The sequence below is a fragment of the Trachemys scripta genome, chromosome 3 (genome assembly GCF_013100865.1).
Source record: "Trachemys scripta elegans isolate TJP31775 chromosome 3, CAS_Tse_1.0, whole genome shotgun sequence".
In the NCBI taxonomy this organism is placed as follows: Eukaryota; Metazoa; Chordata; order Testudines; family Emydidae; genus Trachemys; species Trachemys scripta.
This window is the reverse complement of record NC_048300.1, coordinates 50,862,943-50,883,111: the sequence shown is the minus strand read 5'-3', so window position 1 is coordinate 50,883,111 and position 20,169 is coordinate 50,862,943. Positions and strand designations below refer to the sequence as shown.

At 40.8% G+C, this 20,169-nt stretch overlaps 1 protein-coding gene across 2 annotated transcripts in view; it reads left to right on the top strand.

Moving 5' to 3' along the window:
- TMEM63A (transmembrane protein 63A) overlaps positions 1 to 20,169 on the top strand; it is a 40,330-nt gene that overhangs the window by 2,439 nt on the left and 17,722 nt on the right. Inside the window, exons 1-13 of one of the 2 annotated variants that reach the window (XM_034764699.1) lie at positions 497 to 640; positions 2,401 to 2,679; positions 3,524 to 3,718; positions 8,518 to 8,597; positions 9,914 to 9,974; positions 11,489 to 11,526; positions 12,875 to 13,017; positions 14,936 to 14,987; positions 16,311 to 16,419; positions 16,845 to 16,915; positions 17,412 to 17,492; positions 18,536 to 18,659; positions 19,025 to 19,158. In XM_034764699.1, coding sequence (XP_034620590.1) covers positions 3,536 to 3,718; positions 8,518 to 8,597; positions 9,914 to 9,974; positions 11,489 to 11,526; positions 12,875 to 13,017; positions 14,936 to 14,987; positions 16,311 to 16,419; positions 16,845 to 16,915; positions 17,412 to 17,492; positions 18,536 to 18,659; positions 19,025 to 19,158 — 1,076 coding nt within the window. In that variant the 5' untranslated portion in view covers positions 497 to 640; positions 2,401 to 2,679; positions 3,524 to 3,535. Of the gene's footprint in view, positions 1 to 496; positions 641 to 2,400; positions 2,680 to 3,523; positions 3,719 to 8,517; positions 8,598 to 9,913; positions 9,975 to 11,488; positions 11,527 to 12,874; positions 13,018 to 14,935; positions 14,988 to 16,310; positions 16,420 to 16,844; positions 16,916 to 17,411; positions 17,493 to 18,535; positions 18,660 to 19,024; positions 19,159 to 20,169 lie in introns of those variants that run through there. The other variant, XM_034764698.1, reaches the window with a different exon arrangement.

Genomic DNA, 20,169 nt, shown 5'->3' with positions numbered 1-20,169 from the left:
CGGCACCATGCCCCCGGCCCCGGCCAAAGAGGCCCGGGCCGAGCCCTCCCGATTTTCCCGGACATGCCCGGCTTTTGGGGATTTCCCCCCGGACGGGGATTTGAGCCCCCAAAAGCCGGACATGTCCGGGAAAATCTGGACGTATGGTAACCCTATATATGACCACTCTGTAGTGTGGACCCAGGCTAGCTCCCCTCGAGTGCTAGTAGTTCCCCAGTGCCTCCCCACAATACACCCTGTGCCCAGAAACGACAGACAAGTTCTCCCACAATTCACTGGGGCTTAAGTGCTTAGGCCTACTTGCAGTAGAGCCAGCCCTGTCAGTCACCAGCTGCAGGGGAATGCCCGCCCCCTGCAGTTCCCTCCAGTTTTCTGTCTCCACAGAGGTTGGCAGGAGGCCTCTCCAGCCCTCCCTGCTCCAGCTTTTCAGAGGAAGACTCCAGCCTTCTATTTCCAATTGCTGGCGAGCCATTCAGCTCCGGAACTGTCCATCAAATCCCCAGCCACGACTGAGGCTGTTTGCCTTTTGGGGAGATTGTCCCCTCGGCTTTGCTTTCCCTGCTGAGGCGTTGGAGTAGCTGGTGCCCTGACAGGCTTCGGGCAGAGAGTTAGGCCGAGAACGCCAGAGACAAAAGGAAAGGTCTGTGTCTCCTGCTCCGCGCCCCTTAGAGAGAGTGTCCTTTGGAGCTCACCCAGCTCCATGGTCAAAGGGCAGTTTTCCCCTGTGCAGGTTGTGTGGAGTTGTCTCAGCCCCCGCTTCCTGGGGTAGGAAAGGAGAGGCTGATTTTGCTGGGCAAGGTGTAGGAACTATCTCAGTAGCCCATTCCTGATGGGATTGCCTTGCCTGGGCACAAAAGGAGGCAGGCAGGACTGGAGAAGCTAGCAAAAGGTGCAAAAACCCTGCAGCTCTCCAGAGAAGTACTTCAGAGCTGCTGCTGCCAGCCCTTTCTCTCTCTAGAACCCAGTGGACTCAGGGTCTGACAGATCAGCAGACCCAGCAGAGATTCCCAGTGAAAATATGGTGCAGCAGTACCTCAATGGAATCCCTGTGGGAGATGCCATTATATTTGCCATCTCCATCGGTCTTCCTGCTAGCTACTGCTTCCAAACAGGCAAGTTTTCCAGTGTGGTTGCCATCTGTGACGAGACCTAGTATTGTATTTTAATTTAGACAGATAGTCTTCACAGTTGCCGTAGCACCCATTCCCAAAATAAATTTAAAAAATGCTCTTAACTTCCTTCTGTCAAGCATCAAATCCCAATTTGTAGGAGCATGGACAATCTCATGGCAGAAAACCTATGTTTCCTGTGATGAGACCAGCTAGATGGCTACCTTACCATTTTTTAAACATAATTTAAAATGTAAAATAATGTAAAAATTAAAAATCTGAATAAATGCATTAAGCTATATAGCTGTTTAAATAAATGTGTATAGATATAGTGTATCTTTCTGGTTAGTAAAAAAGTGGTATGTAATGTGGTGTAAAGGCTATATTTAGTTGCAAATCAACATGATTTAATGGTTACCAACCAATTAAAATCAGCCTTTCTTTAGAAAAATAACTAAAAACTACAAATGCAAAACAGTGTTAAAACTGATTATTTAAGGTTTCTGACTTGCTGATTTAAATCATGATTAAAATTAGTGATGTAAATCACTTTGATCACTTAAATCAATCCGGCCTTTTTCCTATGCCATGACAGTGTTACACCCTTACTTGAATTTTTAAGGCTACTCAAGACAACATTTATGTATTTGATGATCTGGAACAGAGGTAATCACATCTCTCTCTGTTGAAGATATCACTGCACTGTGATGGACTGAGGGCCTACAAACTCCAATAGAGAATTAATAGAAGTAGGACCTAAAGGTCACTTGTTCTGAAATGCTGTACATTTTACTATCTGCATGACACTATCTTGCAGACCATCTGTAGCTCATGGGTCAGGCGGTAGTACTGTTGTTTAAAGTTATAATAAGGGGGTACTGGGAGGCTCTGGGTATTGATAATGTGCTATAGAGCTTTTCACCTTTTGGCCACCAGTATAAATTCAGACCAGTTTGTAGTGACCTAAAAATCATTACAAGTTGAAGGTTATGAAAGGGACTATATGCAATGAATTTGGAGGTCCCCATCAAGGACCTCTAGTGGACACTGTTGCACATTTTTAAAAAATCAGCATAATGGGTAACATCCCAAAGAACGTTCCCTTCAGGCCAGGGGTGAAGCATATAGCTAAGACAGGAGAGGAAGCTTGCATTGCCTCTGCTCATGCTGTATTTGCTCTATAGAGAAGACTGAAGTCTTCTCCAAGATTGTTAAGCCAGGACCTTTCACCAGCACTAAACAAAGAAAAGGAAAGGGAGGGGAAAGAATAATTTCTGTTTGTTTCTTTCAGCATCCAGAGCAGTGTTTTCTTTGTCAAATCTGGGAAATACTTTTGTGAGAAGTATATGCTTGCAATCGGATGTACTGGATGTCACCGTCCTCAGCACAGGTTCAGAGACTTGCAATCTTTGCTCCCAAGAAATTGAGCTCTCTAGGGTGTATTCTCCCTATGGATTTGTGATTTACAGACACCTTTCATATGATGTTCTTTTATTCCAAGTAATTGAGAGCTACTGGGAATCAAGTTTAGAAGATTTGAAAAGAAACTTTAAAAACAGCAAACCCAGAAGTAAGTGAGCAATTTCTTCCACTTGTAAAGACACCTTTGTATGACTGGAAGAATTTTGCCATTTTCCAGATGTTGCTAAGTTAACTGAGCAGTTTAATTAATAATTGAACAAAAGTAGAGAACTCGGAAACATGCACAGTTCTTTCTTGTTAGATATCGCATATTTAACACTTTACCCTGTCAGACAACAATCTCTAACTTCTTTAAAAACATTGATTAAACCTCACAACATGTCTGTTATAGGTTTGTTTTGTCGCTTTTTGTGGAATTTATAGTCAGTTTTATTAAGTTCCAAGGTCTTTACATTTGATAAGTCTAATATTCACAATCTCATATGTCCACGAGCCCTCAACAGGAGACAAAGTCCTTCAAATCATCATAGATCATTGGAATAGCTAACTTCTTATGTCACTCCAAGAACCAGGAATCAAAGCTCAAATACTTAGTAGTTTTAATATTCTAGATGGGAGAATAGCAGAGTTTACACATTGGTCTCATGCAACCTTCCTTAGATTGCACTTGTATTTTAAGCATTTGCGCTTTGATGCCTGGTCTCTAAGAGGCCTATGTTTTGTTAGATGTTCAGAGTACATGGATAGAAATCCTGCACCAAAGAATATTTTGGTAACAGATGCTGCTCAGTGGCGTTATTGCGAAATCTTTTCTCAATGGTGGTTGGGGATGATGGTAAAATATTCATTCTGTATGAGGACACTTTCTTTTGAATCTTTCTGCACTGGGATGTTTCCAATTTGGATGCTTGTTTTGTTTGCACATTTCACAAATATGAGTCTCCTGACCCATTAGGCAGGCTGGTAATGTGATTGCTCACTTCCTTTTTCAGGGGAGACACGAGATGTTTCCTTTCCTGTTTCTGGATGTTGGACATTCCCGTCTTGCCTACTTCAGGAATAGAAATGGATCTGACGACACAGATAAGACTTACTGCTACAGCACTGCACAGGGCAGTACTGTGCTCCAAGGAGTAACTTTTGGTGGAATCCCTACTGTTCTGCTGCTTGATGTTACGTGCTTTTTGGTAAGCTTTCTTCTTAACTCTTGCAGCTGTAATACTTCTGGCCTGTCCAGAAGCTCAGTGTTGTGTAGAATACTCTCGCTGTCTGATGGGGATTTAGGAAAGAGGGATTTGTTTTCCAGAATCTTTAGAACAGAAATATTTTAGGAGGTTGCTAGAGAGACAGGACTGCAAGCTGGCCTCATAAGTTTCATATGTCCTGCTTTTTGCTCTTCTAAACCACCTTTCATCAGGGAACTCCAAAGCACTTCACAAGTATTAATGAATTAAGCTTCACAATATCCATGTGATGGGATTCTGATGGGTAGGCACAGAGGAGCTAAGGGACTTGCCACGGTTATGCACTGAGTCAATGGTAGTACTGGAATAACACCGTAGGCTACTGGTTCTGTGCCTTAGCCACAAGAACATCCTTCCTCCCTATTGGTCATTCTTATGGGATGTGAGGGTCAGCTGGCATTTGAAGATTTCTCAAGAAACGAAAGCTAATGCTGAATACTGTTACTATATTGAGGAAAAACTTCCTAATGGTGAGATCTATTAGATGGTGAAATAGTCTCCTAAAGGAAGCAGAAGGTGGAAATTCTATCACTTTAGACCCTTCAAATTAGAGTGTATAAAGCAGTGGAGAAAACGATGTACAGAACAATCTGGACTGGAAGAAGGAGGAACAAGATGACAAGGCATGGTGCTAGAATTTCAAAGAGAGGTCTAAAATACAATTGGGAAGAAATTTCCTTGAACATCTACATATGATTTAATTTAAATCATAGCTTATTTACTGATTGCTATTTTTTACTTTCTTCTTATTTTATAGCTTTTAAATTGCTAAAGTGGATATTTTGTCCCTGTTTAACTAGTTTCCTAATTGTTAGCAGAATTTCAGAATTTACCTAAAGATTTTTTTTTCTTTTTTTCTGTTAAGAAATATACTTAAAATGCTCATCTGTGCTGAAAAAGTGACACCCAGGGCCTCATTGCCAACCTTACTATGAGAACAGCACAAAATTGAAACAAAAAGTTGATTGCAATACCCTGTAGGTCAGTGGTCACCAACTGGTCGATCGCGATCGACTGGTTGATCCTAGAGGATCTCCTAGTCGATTGCAATCTCTGGTGGTGCAGCGTGGCTCCCGGTAAGGCAGGCTCCCTGCCCCATGCCACTCCTGGAAGCGGCCAGCATGGCCCTGGGGCCGGAGTCTCCCTCTGCGTGCTGCTCCTGCCTGCAAGCACCACCCCCGCAGCTCCCATTCGCCAGGAACATGGAGCTATGGCCAATGGGAGCTGCGGCGGTGGTGCTTGCAGAGGGGCAGCATGCGGAGCCACGTGCCCCTGTCCCCAGGGGTGTCAGGGGCGTGTTGCTCCCTTCTGGGAGCGGCGTGGGGCTGGGGCAGGCAGGGAGCCTGCTTTAGCCTTGCTGCGCCGCCAACCTGGAGACACCCAAGGTAAGTGCTGCCTGGCAGGAGGCCGCACCCCAACCCCCAGCACCCTCCTGGAGCCAGCACCCAAACCCTTTCCTGAACCCCAACCCCCTGCCCCCGCCCCGACCCCCCCCCCCCCCCCAGAGCCAGAACCCTGCAACCCCTCCTGCACCAACATTTTGCCCCAGCCCTGAGCCCCGTCCCAGAGCCAGCACCCTCTATCCCCTCCTACACCCCAACACTTTGCTGCAGCCCAGAGCCCTCTCCTGCACACAAACTCCCTCCCAGAGCTTGCACCCCTCACCCCCTTCTGCACCCTAACCCCCTGCCCCAGGCTTAGCCCAGAGCCCCCTCCCACACTGCAAACCCCTCGGCGCTAGCCCAGAGCCCGCACCCCCTCCCGAACCCCAACCCCCTACCCCAGCCCAGTGAAAGCGAGTGAGGGTGGAGGAGTACAAGCAACGGAGGAGGGAATGATGGAGTGAGTGGGGCGGGGCTTTGGGGAAGGGGTGGGGCCTTGGGGAAGGGGCGGGGTAGATCCTGGGTTGCCCTTAAATTCAAAAAGTGATCTTGGGTGTAAAAAGGTTGGAGACCATTGCTGTAGGCTATTTGCTAACCAGCACCATCTTCCAATCTATTGAACTTCCTCTATTCAAGAAAGCTTAAATGCTTCGACCAGGCTGCACTTCTCCATTAGGGTTTGCAGTGTGAAGTCGATGGGACTTGTCCTAAGTCACTGGGGTGCTTTTGAAAATGTTGCCCATAGGTGCCAAAATATTTTTGAAAATGTTGTTGTATTTTTCACAATAACATTTTGAATGTATTAGAAGTCTAAATAACCTTTTATTGTTAACACTGAAGGAGTTTTGAAGTGCCTGATGTTATGCCACTAAAAAGTTTTTAATAAAAATAAAATATTAGCCCCTTATGCCACAAACAGTTATGTACATGCTTAACCTTAAGCATGTGAATAATTCCACTGGAAATCAGTGAGACTAATTCATATGAGTAAAATTATGTTCCTGCTTAAATATTTGCAAAATCTGGGCCTTAACTTTCAATATTTTGTTTTTTGTTTATAGCAGTTTTGTAGAACTCAAATATGATACCTTACCAGTAGTAGCATTTTAAAAACAAACCAACCAGTGTTGCAATTCAATTTATTATGCATTTTAATCTAAAATTGCAATGGCAAAAATTTCCAAATTTAGTCTTACAAAACCTCACCCTGTTTTAAATAAGTGGATTAAAAATAAGTGATTTATATCACTCCACACTGGCTGTGACTTCTTTCATTAATCAATTGTAATGGTATGTCTAATATTTATAAATATTTCTCAGGTAAGATGACTGTTGGAAGTAGAGGAGGATGGGGCTGAGGCAGAAACTTGTGGGTGCAAGGTCCACTCTCTAGCATCCCTGTCCACTGACCAAAAGCTGCTACCTACTTTGTCCTCACCATATTTCTGTTGGGCTAATCTGGTCAAGGATGATGGGGGTCAGTGGCTACAGTTCTTAATGCTTGACCTGTATCACTTTGTGGCAGGCTGCACACACCCCCTCTCCCAAGCTAAGATTATTGACGCTTGAAAAGACACAATACTAGCCTGTCCCCAACCAAGAAGGAGAGCTCCAGATCCCCTTTGGAAAGTGGCAAAGTAGATTAGAACATCAATAAAGAGCTCCTTAGGATTGACATAAAACACTGTTGTCCTTTCACCTCCTCCAAAGTAGGAGCATAACTTTTGCTGACTGCATGCTGAGTTTCATTTAAGAGCCCCTGATAAGAAATAAGCAGCATTATAAGGGATTTTAACGCTATTATTTCTGGAGGTTTGTTTGGGAACAAGTTTTCCAGTGAAAGTTAATAGCCAGTGTGTTGAACACAGAGGATCAAATCCATCCCTGATGAAACTGCAGTGAAGGCTAAAGATATACACCAGGGATGAATTTGGCTACAATATCTTAAATAAACATAGTTTTAAGCCACCAGGAAAATAAATTTAAAACCAGCAAACAGACTTGGTAATTGAGGTTCCTAGTAGTAAAGTGAGAATCAAGGAATCATCCAACTACCGAGTTTAGGAAACTATACTGAAGAGTAGTCCAAACTTTGCTCATCTGAAGGCCGTGCTGGCAATTCTCTAGGAACCCAGAGGACCCCCCTAACTTGTTTAAAATAAAATAAAACACGGTGAAACAGCTAGTGGCCATCTTCATTTTCAGTATGGAGGCACAGTCCAATGTGCAATGCTGTGCCTGGGTGCCAGTTTAGATCTGAAGTACTTAATCCTGGACTTGTAGTCCTTATTAAAGAGGAAGGTGACTGTGAGCCACCATGTAGAATTCTGTGCTGGCCATTGTTTGGGTACAGTTGTACTTCATACTGACACTTGACTTTTAAAACATTGAGTCTTTGCTTTCGGGCTGCTTTCCATAGAGCACAGGGAGGTATCTTCTCCCTCCATGAACAACGTTGCACAGTGAGCCAGGCACATTGTGGAGCATTTTTGCCTTTCTCCAGCTATCACTTATTTGCCTCTGGATGCCAGACTTGAAGGTCCAATGACCTGAACTCATCTGACAACTCCTGTGTTCCTCTGTTTGTGACAGAGATGTTTGCAGACTTCTTTTAATAAGGACTCCATCTCCTATCTGATTTCTTCTCAGAGTTGTTTTTTCAAAAAGTTCTCTGTAAATCTATGAAATATGGCTTGTTTTCTAACTTGCATGGTCCTAATTGTTTGTCTTGCTACAAAGGAGTTAATTTAAGGGCAGGATTTAAAAAAGGCCTTGGTGATGGCTTTTATGAGCCATAATAATGATTGTAGTTATCTACACTGAGGGGGATGTAAGCAGATTTCAAGCTTTACCTGCACAAGGACTTGCTCCCACCACAACTGTCTGCATCACTGTAAAACTTGCCATTATGAAGCATTCATCATACATTTGGGCACTGTTAAATAATAGTAATGGTCCATTATGAAAGTTTTAGCTTCTTCTGAAACATTTAGTTGTAACATACTGATTAATGTGTATGCATGCTACTGCCTGCCACTGGATTGTATCAGTACTGTTCCTAGTCTGTCATAAACATTAATACAAGTCTAGTTAAGAAATTTTTCTTTAGCTAAAACTTCAGGCCTGTGTTATGAGAGCAGGAGGACTGGAGTTCTAGGCCTGCTGACTCTGTAGTCCCAAACAAACTAGTTTGTGGCATTGTGGCCACTGGATGTCTTACACAGTACGGGTTAGTCCCAGAGATGGGATACCAGCTTTGATGGACCACTGGCTTAATCCGATACAGTAAAGTCTATGTTTCTAAGAAAGGTATTTTCAGTTTCAAAATTGAAATCAATGATTTTTATTTCTATTTTCTAGATTTTAATATTAGCGTTTTCCATTATAAGGAAGCGATTCTGGGACTATGGTCGCCTTGCCTTGATGTCGGAAACTGAAAGGTAAAATGATGCACAGCCAAGTTCCTTTGTTGAAACCACTTGGTGGATATAGAATTAAGTAAGAGAAATGGGATTTTAGGTAACTGAACTTTGCATAAATAAGGTGATATTGTAATCATGTATTTTTTCTTTACTTACTTTCCTGTTTAAAATTCTCTCCTGACTTTACTGTGTGAAACACACCTCTCCTTCCAACAGTCTCTCACTGTAGGACACTGTCAGTAAATAAAGCTGTGTGTTTACAGTTGTCATTAAGACTTTCTCAGTTCTCATGGTTGAAGGAAGTGTCAGGAAGAAGAAAAAGCAATAGGCTGCTCTAATCTGTTGACATGTATCTGCACACTTCTTAGTGCTTCTGCTACAGAAATACAGTGTAAGAATGTGAGCTACTACATTTAGCTGGCTTCAAACCCAAGATCTTCCCATGTTGATATAGAGGATGCAGCTCTCCACAGAACTTGTCATGGCTCAATTTATTGTTTACAGTCAAAGGACCTGATTCTGCTTTCGTTGAAGTCAATGAGAGTTTTGGCACTGATTTTAACGGAAGCTAGATTGAGCCTATGATTTTAAATTTCTTGATGTCATCTTAGGACACGTAGAAGCTAGTGATCTAACTATTCTTGGAAAGTGGGGTTAAACTTGAGCACTGATGCATTTGTCTGAAGGAAGGGCATGTGTGTTTTATGTGTTATGAAATAATTTTGTTTTTCAAGAACAAACTGAAAACAGTAACTTCCCATTTCATCAAAGACCACAGACTCTCTAATGGCGCTTTGCAATGCTACAGGACAGAAGTGAGCTGGGAGGTAGAGCCCTGGGAGAGAGGTGAATCAGAGGAATTATTGTAATGCTGCAGGGGGGGTCTGAGCTAAGAAGCTGAAACTGTTGTGGGGTAAAGGAGAGAAGATTAGCTTTTGTAATGTTGCAGTACAGGTCTGAGCTGAGGAGCAGAATGCAGGAGGAACTCTGATAAAGTTGTAACCTGAGGCTGTGCAGGGATGAAGCCTGCAGAATTGGTCCTACCAGGTTCCAGACTATCCGTTTTTAAAATTGTATTAACATTAGTGTCCCAGGAAGTATTCTATCCTTTTTTTTTTTTTTGTTCAGTTACATGCTCTTTTATTTATGCTGAATAAAAGGACACGCTTTTGTAATTAAGTATAATTCTGTATACTGCAATATTGGGGGAAAAATACAACTTTGTATTCAAGTTGCCTCACATGGTGACTTGAGAATTGTAAAAGCTAGTTTAAGAGCTAGTGATTAACTGCAGCATTTCCATAGTCACTTAAATGACTCTTTTTGTGTTTTAGTGAATCAAGATACCGCCCATTGTCTTTTTCCTCGTCGATACATGATCCTGAATATGACAGTGTCAGTATTTGAATTAGACACATGAAGCGTTTTGGTGTATGTATGTATGTATGTAAAAACATGCAGGTACAATGGAATCTGCCATAATTCAGTCTTGCACCTAGCATAGATAACTCGACTCTGCTCAGAGGCAATCTCTACAACTTCAACTTAGGACGCAGTAACACATCATGAAAGGTGTGCTTATACTGGAACCTTTGATGGCTTTATGGCATCTTGTTTCCCGCCCTCGATAAACACTGTTATAAACCAACATCCTGTTGTCACTTAAAAATATTTTTTTTATTTTTGAGAGAGGGATAATAGTCTTAATATTTTGAAGAAATAAAATACTAATTTACACGTACACAGTATTTTTTATGTTCAAAGCACTTGGCAAATATTGCCTACTAATTATCTCAACATACCTGGTGGTGTTATCCACGTTTTACAGAACGGGAAATTGGGGCACATATGGGAAAATCATGTAATAAGGCCATATATAATTAGTGGAGAAACTGGACAGAGAAGGAAAACAACTCTTAGGCCAAATTTTAGTTGGCCTCATCCACAGCCGTTGATTTTGAGGGACTCTTTAAATGGCTCTGATTCAAAGTGCCTTAGTCATCCTATGTTTGGCTACAGAATCAAACTATGGAAGTGCTGTCCAATTAATGTTGTTTTAAAGATCCATCTGCTTAATTGCAGATGAGCATCTTGCTGTTACCTGAAGATTGCTCTTTAATATGTTTTATTTTAAATCCTTCTTCAGCTCTGGAGAAACTTTATCATTTAAATTGATAAATAAAGACATATTTCTCTAGCTTGGGAGTATTCTATTATGGAAAAGGCCTAGGGAACTTAATAAAAATAACTTTTTTTCTGTAGCTTTTTGAACCCTAATATAGAATTTAATAGAGAATTATATCTCTGCTATAAAATTCTAAAGGATGGTTCACAGTCTTATATGAAAGATGTAATTTTCTATTACCTTCTTCATAGATGGTTACAATTGAAGTCTTCAAAATACTGGCTTCATCCCTATTAAATTATATAGGACTCTTCCATGTGGATTTTATTTAAAATTGTGAGGGACCATTGAAAGGTCTTCAAATTTCTTTTGTTTTCGTTCTGAAACTACTAGTTAAATCCAGTTCTACTTATGGGGCTTGATCCTGAATTGAATTTAATGGGAACAGGATTGGGACTAAAACCTATATATTTGTCTTACAATCACAGCTAAGATTTTGCACTTCTTTAATTACTTGAATATTCATCCCTTGGACTTTCTAATGTTTTGCTAATTGTAAATTGATTATTGGGATGAGTTTAAAGCATATGTTCTCTGTGTTTATAGACCATAAATTGAATATGATGCCCTGAAATTATCAAGACCCATTTAGTAGCTCTTTTTTTAACCTAGTAAGAGATTAGTTTATATGAAACACTCCTATTAGTTGTAAAAATTGCAGACACTATTATCTCTTGGAAGAAATCAACATTTAGAAGCTAACATACTTCCTCTTTTTTTCTAGGGGTTTTGTTCCTGGATGACATCTGCCTTTCGAATGCAGTAAGTACATGAAGCAGAAACAGTGAGCCATGGTTTACTTTTTTTGATGTGTATATATTTTTAAAATAGGGAGACAGTTTCAAAGATGGAAAGTGATAGACTGTATCGAGGCATAATACATAGGGATAGAACTGACAGTATATGAGCCCAAACTGGCTCCCTTTGAAGTCTGAGAGCATGAGGTGGGTCTAGGATTGTAAGCTCCCATTCTTCAAAGAGAACCATGTAAGCAGACTCCCAGGAAAGCCAGTGGGGCTCTAAGCGGGCATGGAGGTCTGCCCACAGGGTTCTCCTTGCAGAATTGGTGCTTCAGTAAAGAGGGAATGAGTCTATCCCCAGAACAGTTTCTCAGTAGTTGAATATTCAAGATTTGATATTGGTTCTTAGTACCTATCTGCCTAGGAAATCATGATTTTTTGTCCTATTTGAATAAACAGATTTTTTTTTTTTTTAAGGAAATTGTTGAGGGTAGGTAATAGGGAATTCTCTGGGACTCCTTTTCCATGCTGTCCTCCATTTTTCCAATTTATTCTCCCCCTCCCAAGAACCCATGTTGGACTGATTTTTGTCCTCCTGACAATAGATGTGGTTTCTTGCAAAGCCCTTCAGTGCCTTTCCTTAATTGGTTGGGAGTGGGTCCAAGACTAACATGTAGTCACCTTCCTCCTCAGTCTTCCCTGGGGCGGAGTGTACTTCTTAATATCTGGGATGGGGCTCCTACAGCAGATCTACGTTTAATTCAGTCTTGCAAAACTGCCATGGAAAAGCAACACAGGTGCAAAATATATTTACTCATCTTTTTCCAGGCTGATAATGAGAATTTTACTTGTCAAAAATATTGCCAGCCCAAAGGAATAGAATTTTGCTGACCTGGTTTAATTCTTTATGTATTTCATACCCCAGATGGGTCAGTAGAAGGCAGTCAAAATAAAACCCTTCTTCCCCTTTGGTGGCACAAAGCATTTTTCTAGTACTCTGTGTCTTTTGCTGTGTATTCAGTTGATGAAGATGTACATGTGAATGTTGCTGTAAGTGCCTATTTGGATTTCAGAATAACCTCTCATTAGTGATTGTGTGTTGGTCCATGATATGAGACAGACAAGGTAGGTGAGGTAACATCTTGTATTGGACCAACTTGTATTGATGGAAGGTATGTGCTGTAAGATATTACCTCACCTACCTAGTTTCTCACATTTATTTTAATAAACCATCCCAAGTTGGTCTTTCATTTCTCAGAGTTTAGTAGAAGGTACAAGTTATAGGGCTTATTTAGAAGTCAGTATTTATAAGCACAATCCAACTGGTAAAGCATCCAGACTGACCTGCTGCCTTTTTGTCTATGGTGCAGCGATGAAGAGATTCGTGACAAATGTGGTGATGATGCCATGCACTACCTCGCCTTTCAGCGCCACATCATTTGCCTGCTGGTTGCTGTCAGCATTTTGTCTGTTTGTATCATATTGCCTGTCAATCTTTCAGGTGACTTACTTGGTAAGAAAAGCTTTTCATCTCCTGAAGAGAGGGGTGTATTCTGTGTTACTGTCAGAGCTCTCAGGATACCTCCTATTGTGATAAACTTGATAAACGTAGTCCCCCAGTCTGTAGTGTAATACTATGCAGCTAGATACATCTGACAAAGGCCACTGTCAGAAATAGGATGACAGACTACATGGTTTATTTCCCTGTTCTGGTGTAGCAATTCTATGTTTGTATGCCTCAATAAACATATTGTAATATGCTGGCTGGGGTGTGTGGGTGTGTATGTGTGTGTGCACGCACGCACTACTGCTCTCCATTGGGTAGAATTGGAACTGCTCAACTGTGTCATAGACACTCTACTGCTGACAGAGATTCTCTTTTAGCTCAAGTGGCAGGGGGCCTGTTCTTTCTGGACTAGGAGGATCAAGTTCTGGTCATGCTGCTGCATTAGGTTCTGAGTAGCCACAATGTGTAGCATACTACACTATACTAAATTTGTCACTTTTGTATGTTCATGGTGCTTTTTGCTCTGGTGGTTTAGAGAGTAGCCAACCTTGTGATGTAATTAAGTATTTTATCCAACCTGTGGTGGAAGGTCATGGGTTAGGCTACATTTTAGTCATGGGTATTTTTAGTAAAAGTCATGGATAAGTCACAGGCAGTAAACAAAAATGTGACCTGTCCATGACCTTTTAATATATACCCCTGGCTAAAACTTGGAGGTGGGGAGCAGCTCGGGGAGGGGTGGTGGCCCTGAGGGGCACAAAGATGCAGCCCAGGGGGGAGGGTGCGGGTTGATGGGACTGAGGCAGGCTCCATACCCAGCTCCTGGGAAGCGGTGACCCTAGCTCCACATGCTGTCTCCACTCCACAGCCCCGGTTCTGCAGCTCCCATTGATTAGGAACCGCAGCCAATGAGAGCTGCGGGAGCAGTGCCTGCAGGTGGAGGCAGCACGTGGAGCTAATAAATAAATAAATGGAGATATCCTATCTTCTAGAACTGGAAGGGACCTTGAAAGGTCATTAAGTCCAGCCCCCTGCCTTCACTAGCAGGACCAAGTACTGATTTTGCCCCAGATCCCTAGGTGGCCCCTTCAAGGATTGAACTCACAACCCTGTGTTTAGCAGGCCATGCTCAAACCACTGAGCTATCCCTTCCCCCCAGCTAGGAGGAGGGGAGTTCCTGTTGTCCTTGGAGGGAGCTTCCCTAAGGTAAGCACCACCTCGCACCCCAATCCTCAGCTCTGAGGCCCCCCGCCCCCAGACTCCTGTTGCTGGATGGCTGGGGGGCCCGAGACTGCCCCAGCAGCAGCCACTGTGACTGGCCCAGGGGCTGCCCAAGCTGCTCAGGTGGCTCCCGGGCTGCTGCAGAAGTCATGGAACGTCATGGAATCCTTGATTTCTGTGACAAACACGGAGCCTTAGTCATGGGTTGTATTTTTGTTTTTCCAGAAATACTATTACTCTTTTTTCTCTTTTCCCTGATAGACCAGTGTTTCTTTGGATTGTCTACTTCCTTGTTATCATGATTAGCGATGCTGTCAGTACAGTTGTGGAAATAATAGTTCTGTAATTTGAACAAATATTTGAGATAAAACATAATTAAAGGTGGGAAATTGGACTAGTCCCCTACCAGCTTTTTTTTGCAAACCTATAGCTATCCAGCGTCCAAATGTTAAAAAATCAGCTGCTGTTTCCCTTTGCAGGCTGAATGCAGTATCTTCTTGTTTTACTAAATTTTAAAATAAAACCATGGTTAGGCCAGCATTAAGTATCTGTCTTATTTGGAATATTTATTAACATTAAATGTGATGAACATTAACAATAAACATAAATTTATTTTTGAAGTGTTTTATATTTTATTTCCTTACACTTTTCATATGAATGCTGCACCAGATAAATATACCATGTATTTTGTCCTTTTTTTTAGATAAAGATCCTTATAGTTTTGGGAGAACAACTATAGCAAATTTACAAACTGGGTAAGTAAATGTTGGAAAGTATTAGATGGTATTTTATATTTGCTGGAAATATTATGCATTTCTGAGGCTTACCTTAGTCTTAAAAATATAAAATTTTACAACATGCTTGGTGATGGTATTATTATTTATTGCTATTTTATGGGTGTGTAAACTGAAACAGAAGTTATGCGACTCACTTGAGGCTACACAGCAAGACAGTTATGGTGCGGGGAAGAGAACCTGGAGTCCTGGTTTCTACAATCTGCTTTTACTAGACCACATGCTTCCGTTGAATAATAGATGTTGATGTAGCAATGTTGTTGGCAGAAATTTCCACACTAGAAGAAACTATACTTGTCAGTATTGTTTTGATCTCACAGCTTTAATACAATGTATGGTTTAATTGATTAAAATTCTTTCTTACACTAAACTTATGTGCCTCTGTCTCTTGACAAGACTATTAAAATCAGTCATGCATTTGAAGAAATGCCATAAAAATAGTTGGATGACTAAATACAAACATAATTCTATTATGTATTGATCTCCTCTTAAAAAAAAAATCCCATTCCTAAAAAGCCCAGCTACTGTAATTGACAACTTGTTATATTTTTTTAGTAACATACTTAGTAAATGGGTATTTAAAACAGTTTAAAGTATAAAAATCTTCTGTCTTATCCGTTTTCAAATAGAGGCTTTGAAACCATATTTTAATTATTGGTCCTATTACAGATAAGCAGATTGTTGACAATACACATTTTGTTATGTAAGTTTTGAAAGAGAGGCTGACAAACACAGAAGGTAACGGAGTTCAGCAGAGTTAAGGTTGCATAGGCTGTTACATTAGATATGTATATTATTTTTTCAGTTCATTCCATTTCACTCATCTTTCCTCAAATGGTCAGTTGTGTCTCTTAATTCTTCTGGCCAACCAAAATCATGTTTTAGATTTGGGTAAGGATTGGGCCCATGGAGAATTCAGCTAGTTACTTAGTGCAGTGAATTGTAATATCTACAGAAAAATTGTCTGTAAATCAACTGTGTGGCAAAGTGTGCCTCTACACAGCTGGACAAGCAGGCATATGTTCAAAGGCTCCCCAAAAAATGTGGCGCTCCTAGAATAGTTGCATTCCTTGGAGAGCTACTATTTTTATATGATGGGCTGGTAAGTCATATGGTTAGACCAGATACCTGCATGGGCAAAACAACCCATCAAACAATCAGAGACCAGTTTTCCTACCCTAATGCCTGATGAACTGTTTTATTCTTAATAGCATTTTAATATTTATGCAGATATGGCTCTAAATTCCATTCATTTCTAATAGTCTTAAATGTTTTGTTCCACAGCAACAATCTTCTTTGGTTGCACACTGTTTTTGCTGTTATTTACCTGATTTTGACTGTTGTCTTCATGAGACGTCACACCACGTACATCAAGTATAAAGAGGAAAACACAGTAAGTTCATTTACTCGGAGAAATATGCAGCACGTTTGAAAGGGGAAAATGTTGAAAAATCAAATACAAAAATACTTTCCCACCCTGCCAAAATGTCAATAGATGTGAAGGAATCCATAAAAGGTAAACACTCTAATATAATAGGTTCTAATCACAGCCAGAAAGACCAGGTAGAGTAAATCACAAGAGGAGTAAAAACACACCTGAGATTTTGTTTTGGCCTGTTGCCAGTATAGGGCCAAATTCAGTGCTGTTGTAAGTGGATGCAACACCCACTGAAGTCAGAAGCTGGTCTTCTGTTTTCTATTCTGTTTGTTTATTTAGTAAAGCTATTTTGATGTGCTGTGTCATAGTTTCCGCCCCCCATGTTCCCTTGGGCTCTCTTCCTTTTGGTTGTGAGAAACTGAGATGTTTTTCTTCTACAGGTCAGGCGCACACTGTTTATAACTGGCCTTCCCAAAAATGCAAAGAAAGAGGCTATAGAAAACCACTTCATGTAAGTCAAGAACTAGCGTGTGTAGGGAAAGGGGTTTAAAGCAATGTCGTGGCAGTTTTAACTATCCAAACTAGACATGTCCTTGTTTTTAAACTGTTTAAAACCTGTATTCTAATTTCCATAATTGGAAAAATTTTATTAATCTGGTTTTGTCAGATTAAGAGGATAGAATGCAAATTATCAGCTTTTCAAAGGGGAAAAAAAAAGTTAATTGTTTTTAATTTTAATTGCAAAGAAGTGGCTGCATATTCACACTAATTTTTTTCATGCTCTCACCTGGCCTTTGCTTGAAAGCAGAGCAGCTTGTGTCCTGTTAATCATAATCACTGTAAATTAAATTACAGCAACTGTTTCCAGTTCCCCAATATCTGTTTGTCAGGAGTTTGTGTTGGGAGCTAAATGATTGATTCTGATGTTAATTAGAAATCAGTGATAACCTTATGAGACATTCTTCGTAGTGTCCACTCTCTTCTAAGATGTCTCTTTTCCTTTCCAGTGCTGCATATCCGACCTGTAATGTGCTAGAGGTCCAGCTGTGTTATGATGTAGCTAGGCTTATCCGTTTGCACAAGGAAAGGTACCCTGGTTTATATTCTAGCTATAGTTATTATAGTGCTATAGAAACAATGTCAAGCTTTATTGAAAACATGGCAAAAGCAGAAAGCTTGTAGATGCCAGAGATGAATCTGACTGGGCCATCTCCAGTAGGTGCTACACGCCTCACATGAATGAGTTGCCCTGACTAGGTGATTTGACAAGGCAGTATAGTGATTGTCAAGGTATGAAACCTTAGTTTTGAATTATTAACTTTGGAACTCTGGTTCCCAGCACGGTGAGGCTAGGTGCACACAGAAGGTGCTCAGTAACAAAAGCCAGATTGTCCTCCAGACACCTTGGTTTTGTGGAAAGGTTTGCTAAGGTGGCCCTGGTCTGGTAGAGAAGTAACTTTATTTAAACGTGTGTATACTGAAAACTCTTGAGTAAGCAGTGCTGGATCCATTGCAACTTGTAGCTGGATGGGAAAACAAGAACAGAACTCATATTGGTGTGTTTTTGTTTTTGTTTTTGTTTTTGTTTTTAAATGCCATGTCCTTGAAGTAGCTTTCCAAAATCTGGCACGTAGTTCAGGACTTTGACTCTAGCCCTGCACCACAAAATAATAATCCTTGGTGGTACTTGGTATTTTAGGAAGAAGTTTGTTAAATACAATGAACCCGGGGTAATCTATAGTGAATGTCCAGAGTGCAGTTTAGGCAGTTCTAGATTAGATCTGGGCTGGCATTCTAGATTAACTGTAATTCTGAAATAATTCTGAAAATAAGCACTAGTATTACTGAAGAAACTCTTATTTTAGTGAAAAACAGGACTGAAGAGAACCCCGTTATATGTACGAACAACACAAAAGCGGCAGCCAGAATGTTTGTGGAGATTTTATTTATTTATTGGGGATGGGAGAAGGGAGTGTAGGTTTATTCCTTGTCTCGTCTATTCATATGACGTTTCTTTATCAGTCCTTGGGCTAACTTTTTGTTTCTCCCAGGATTATACTCTCCTTAGGTTTGTTGTTATGAATCTACTGTTCCATTGCAAAATCTTATATGTATTTTTTTTTTAATCCAGAAAAAAAACAGAAAAAAGTCTGATTTATTTTACGCACCTGCATGAGAAGAGTGGCAGGCGGGTCCGAATCAACCCAAAGCCATGTGGTCAATTCTGCTGTTGTGAAATCAGAGGATGTGAAAGGGTAAGGGATAGTTTCTATCACTGAGTTATTAGCCAGAACAAATGGAAATCTGCAACAAAAAAATTGCAAAGCTTACAGACAGCTTCCTGATTTATGCAAAGAATTTAGCATCCTTTTCGTTGTATGTTTCAATTTCTGCAACATCCTTCCTGGCAAGTGGCAACTAGAATTGCCAAGAACATTTGAAGTGTGGTCTTGCTCGTACCTTACTATAGGTCAAGAAAAACTTCCTGTTTTTATTCCACACCACAATGTGAATTGTAATCCATGGAATGGGAGGAGGGACTGCAGTTTGTGGAGCTTGTGTTTGATGAATGTTTGAGCCATTTGGTATTGATATGTAACAGGAATCAATTTTCCAACAGGTAGATGCTATAGATTACTATACCCAAGTGACAAATAAGCTTCTGGATGAGTACTTGAAAGAGGAACAAACTGTTCATGATAGCCCACTGGGAATGGCTTTCGTAACATTCCAGGAGAAATCCATGGCAACTTAGTAAGTTTTGTGTAGTGTGTCTTTTTGTTTTGTGAACACCATAGTCGTGACTGAGCAAGCCCCTTCTTGTCTATCTTATACACCTAGGTCAGTTTCTCTTTCTTCACCCACTTTCTCAATTTGGTTTATTTTGCTCACTTGTATGCTTTCCCAGAGATGCACATAGTCCCCAGACTTTGAATTAGAAATCAGAGTAGCAAGGAACTGGATGGGTCTGGGACTTTATGGGATAAAGAGCCTTTCAGTTCTAGTCTGGATTCAAATCTAAGTGCATCTTGGACTAGGTGAATAGGTGGCTTATGGGAAATGAGTTACTGATCTCCGTTCATTTTCTAGTGAGCAGATGACCCAATCACCAAACCTCCATCACAGTGGTGCAAACTAGCATCCTTGTTAGTAATTTCAACAAAGGAGAAGTCAGCAATTGAATTGGCCATAGATGCCAAACTATTCTGTCTTTTGTAGGTACACCGTCCATACTAGGGGGTGGAACATTGGCAGGGTAGCATGGCGATTTTTGTGCTGGCTGTCTTACATCTGTTCTGATAAACAGGACTTCAGTGAACTTTGCACCGATGCGGGGTGCTAAAGTATATATTTGTGTGTGTCCAAATTTACATACATAGCAACTTTGCTTTCTTTTTAGTTATTAATATTCAGATTTCTGGGATGATGAATAGGGCTCTCTGAATTGAGTTTAAAGATACAGAAATGTACAATGGCCGGTGTTGGGCAAAAGGCTGAATATGATACTATTAAGTAATGATGTTACTGCTAACTGTGATGAAAGGATAGAGGGTTACTTGACACAACTTCATGTTCTTTCAAAATCCCTTCTGTTTGCAGCACACTGCTCAACCCTCACAGTTCAGCTCTGCAACTTGCATTTTCTAACTCAATCTATGCTTGACATTTACTATAGCTATAGATATTTATCGACCTGAACCTGGAAGTTGCTAAGCACCCTCAGCTCCCATTGAGTTCAGGGGGAGTGATCACGCTCAGCATTGC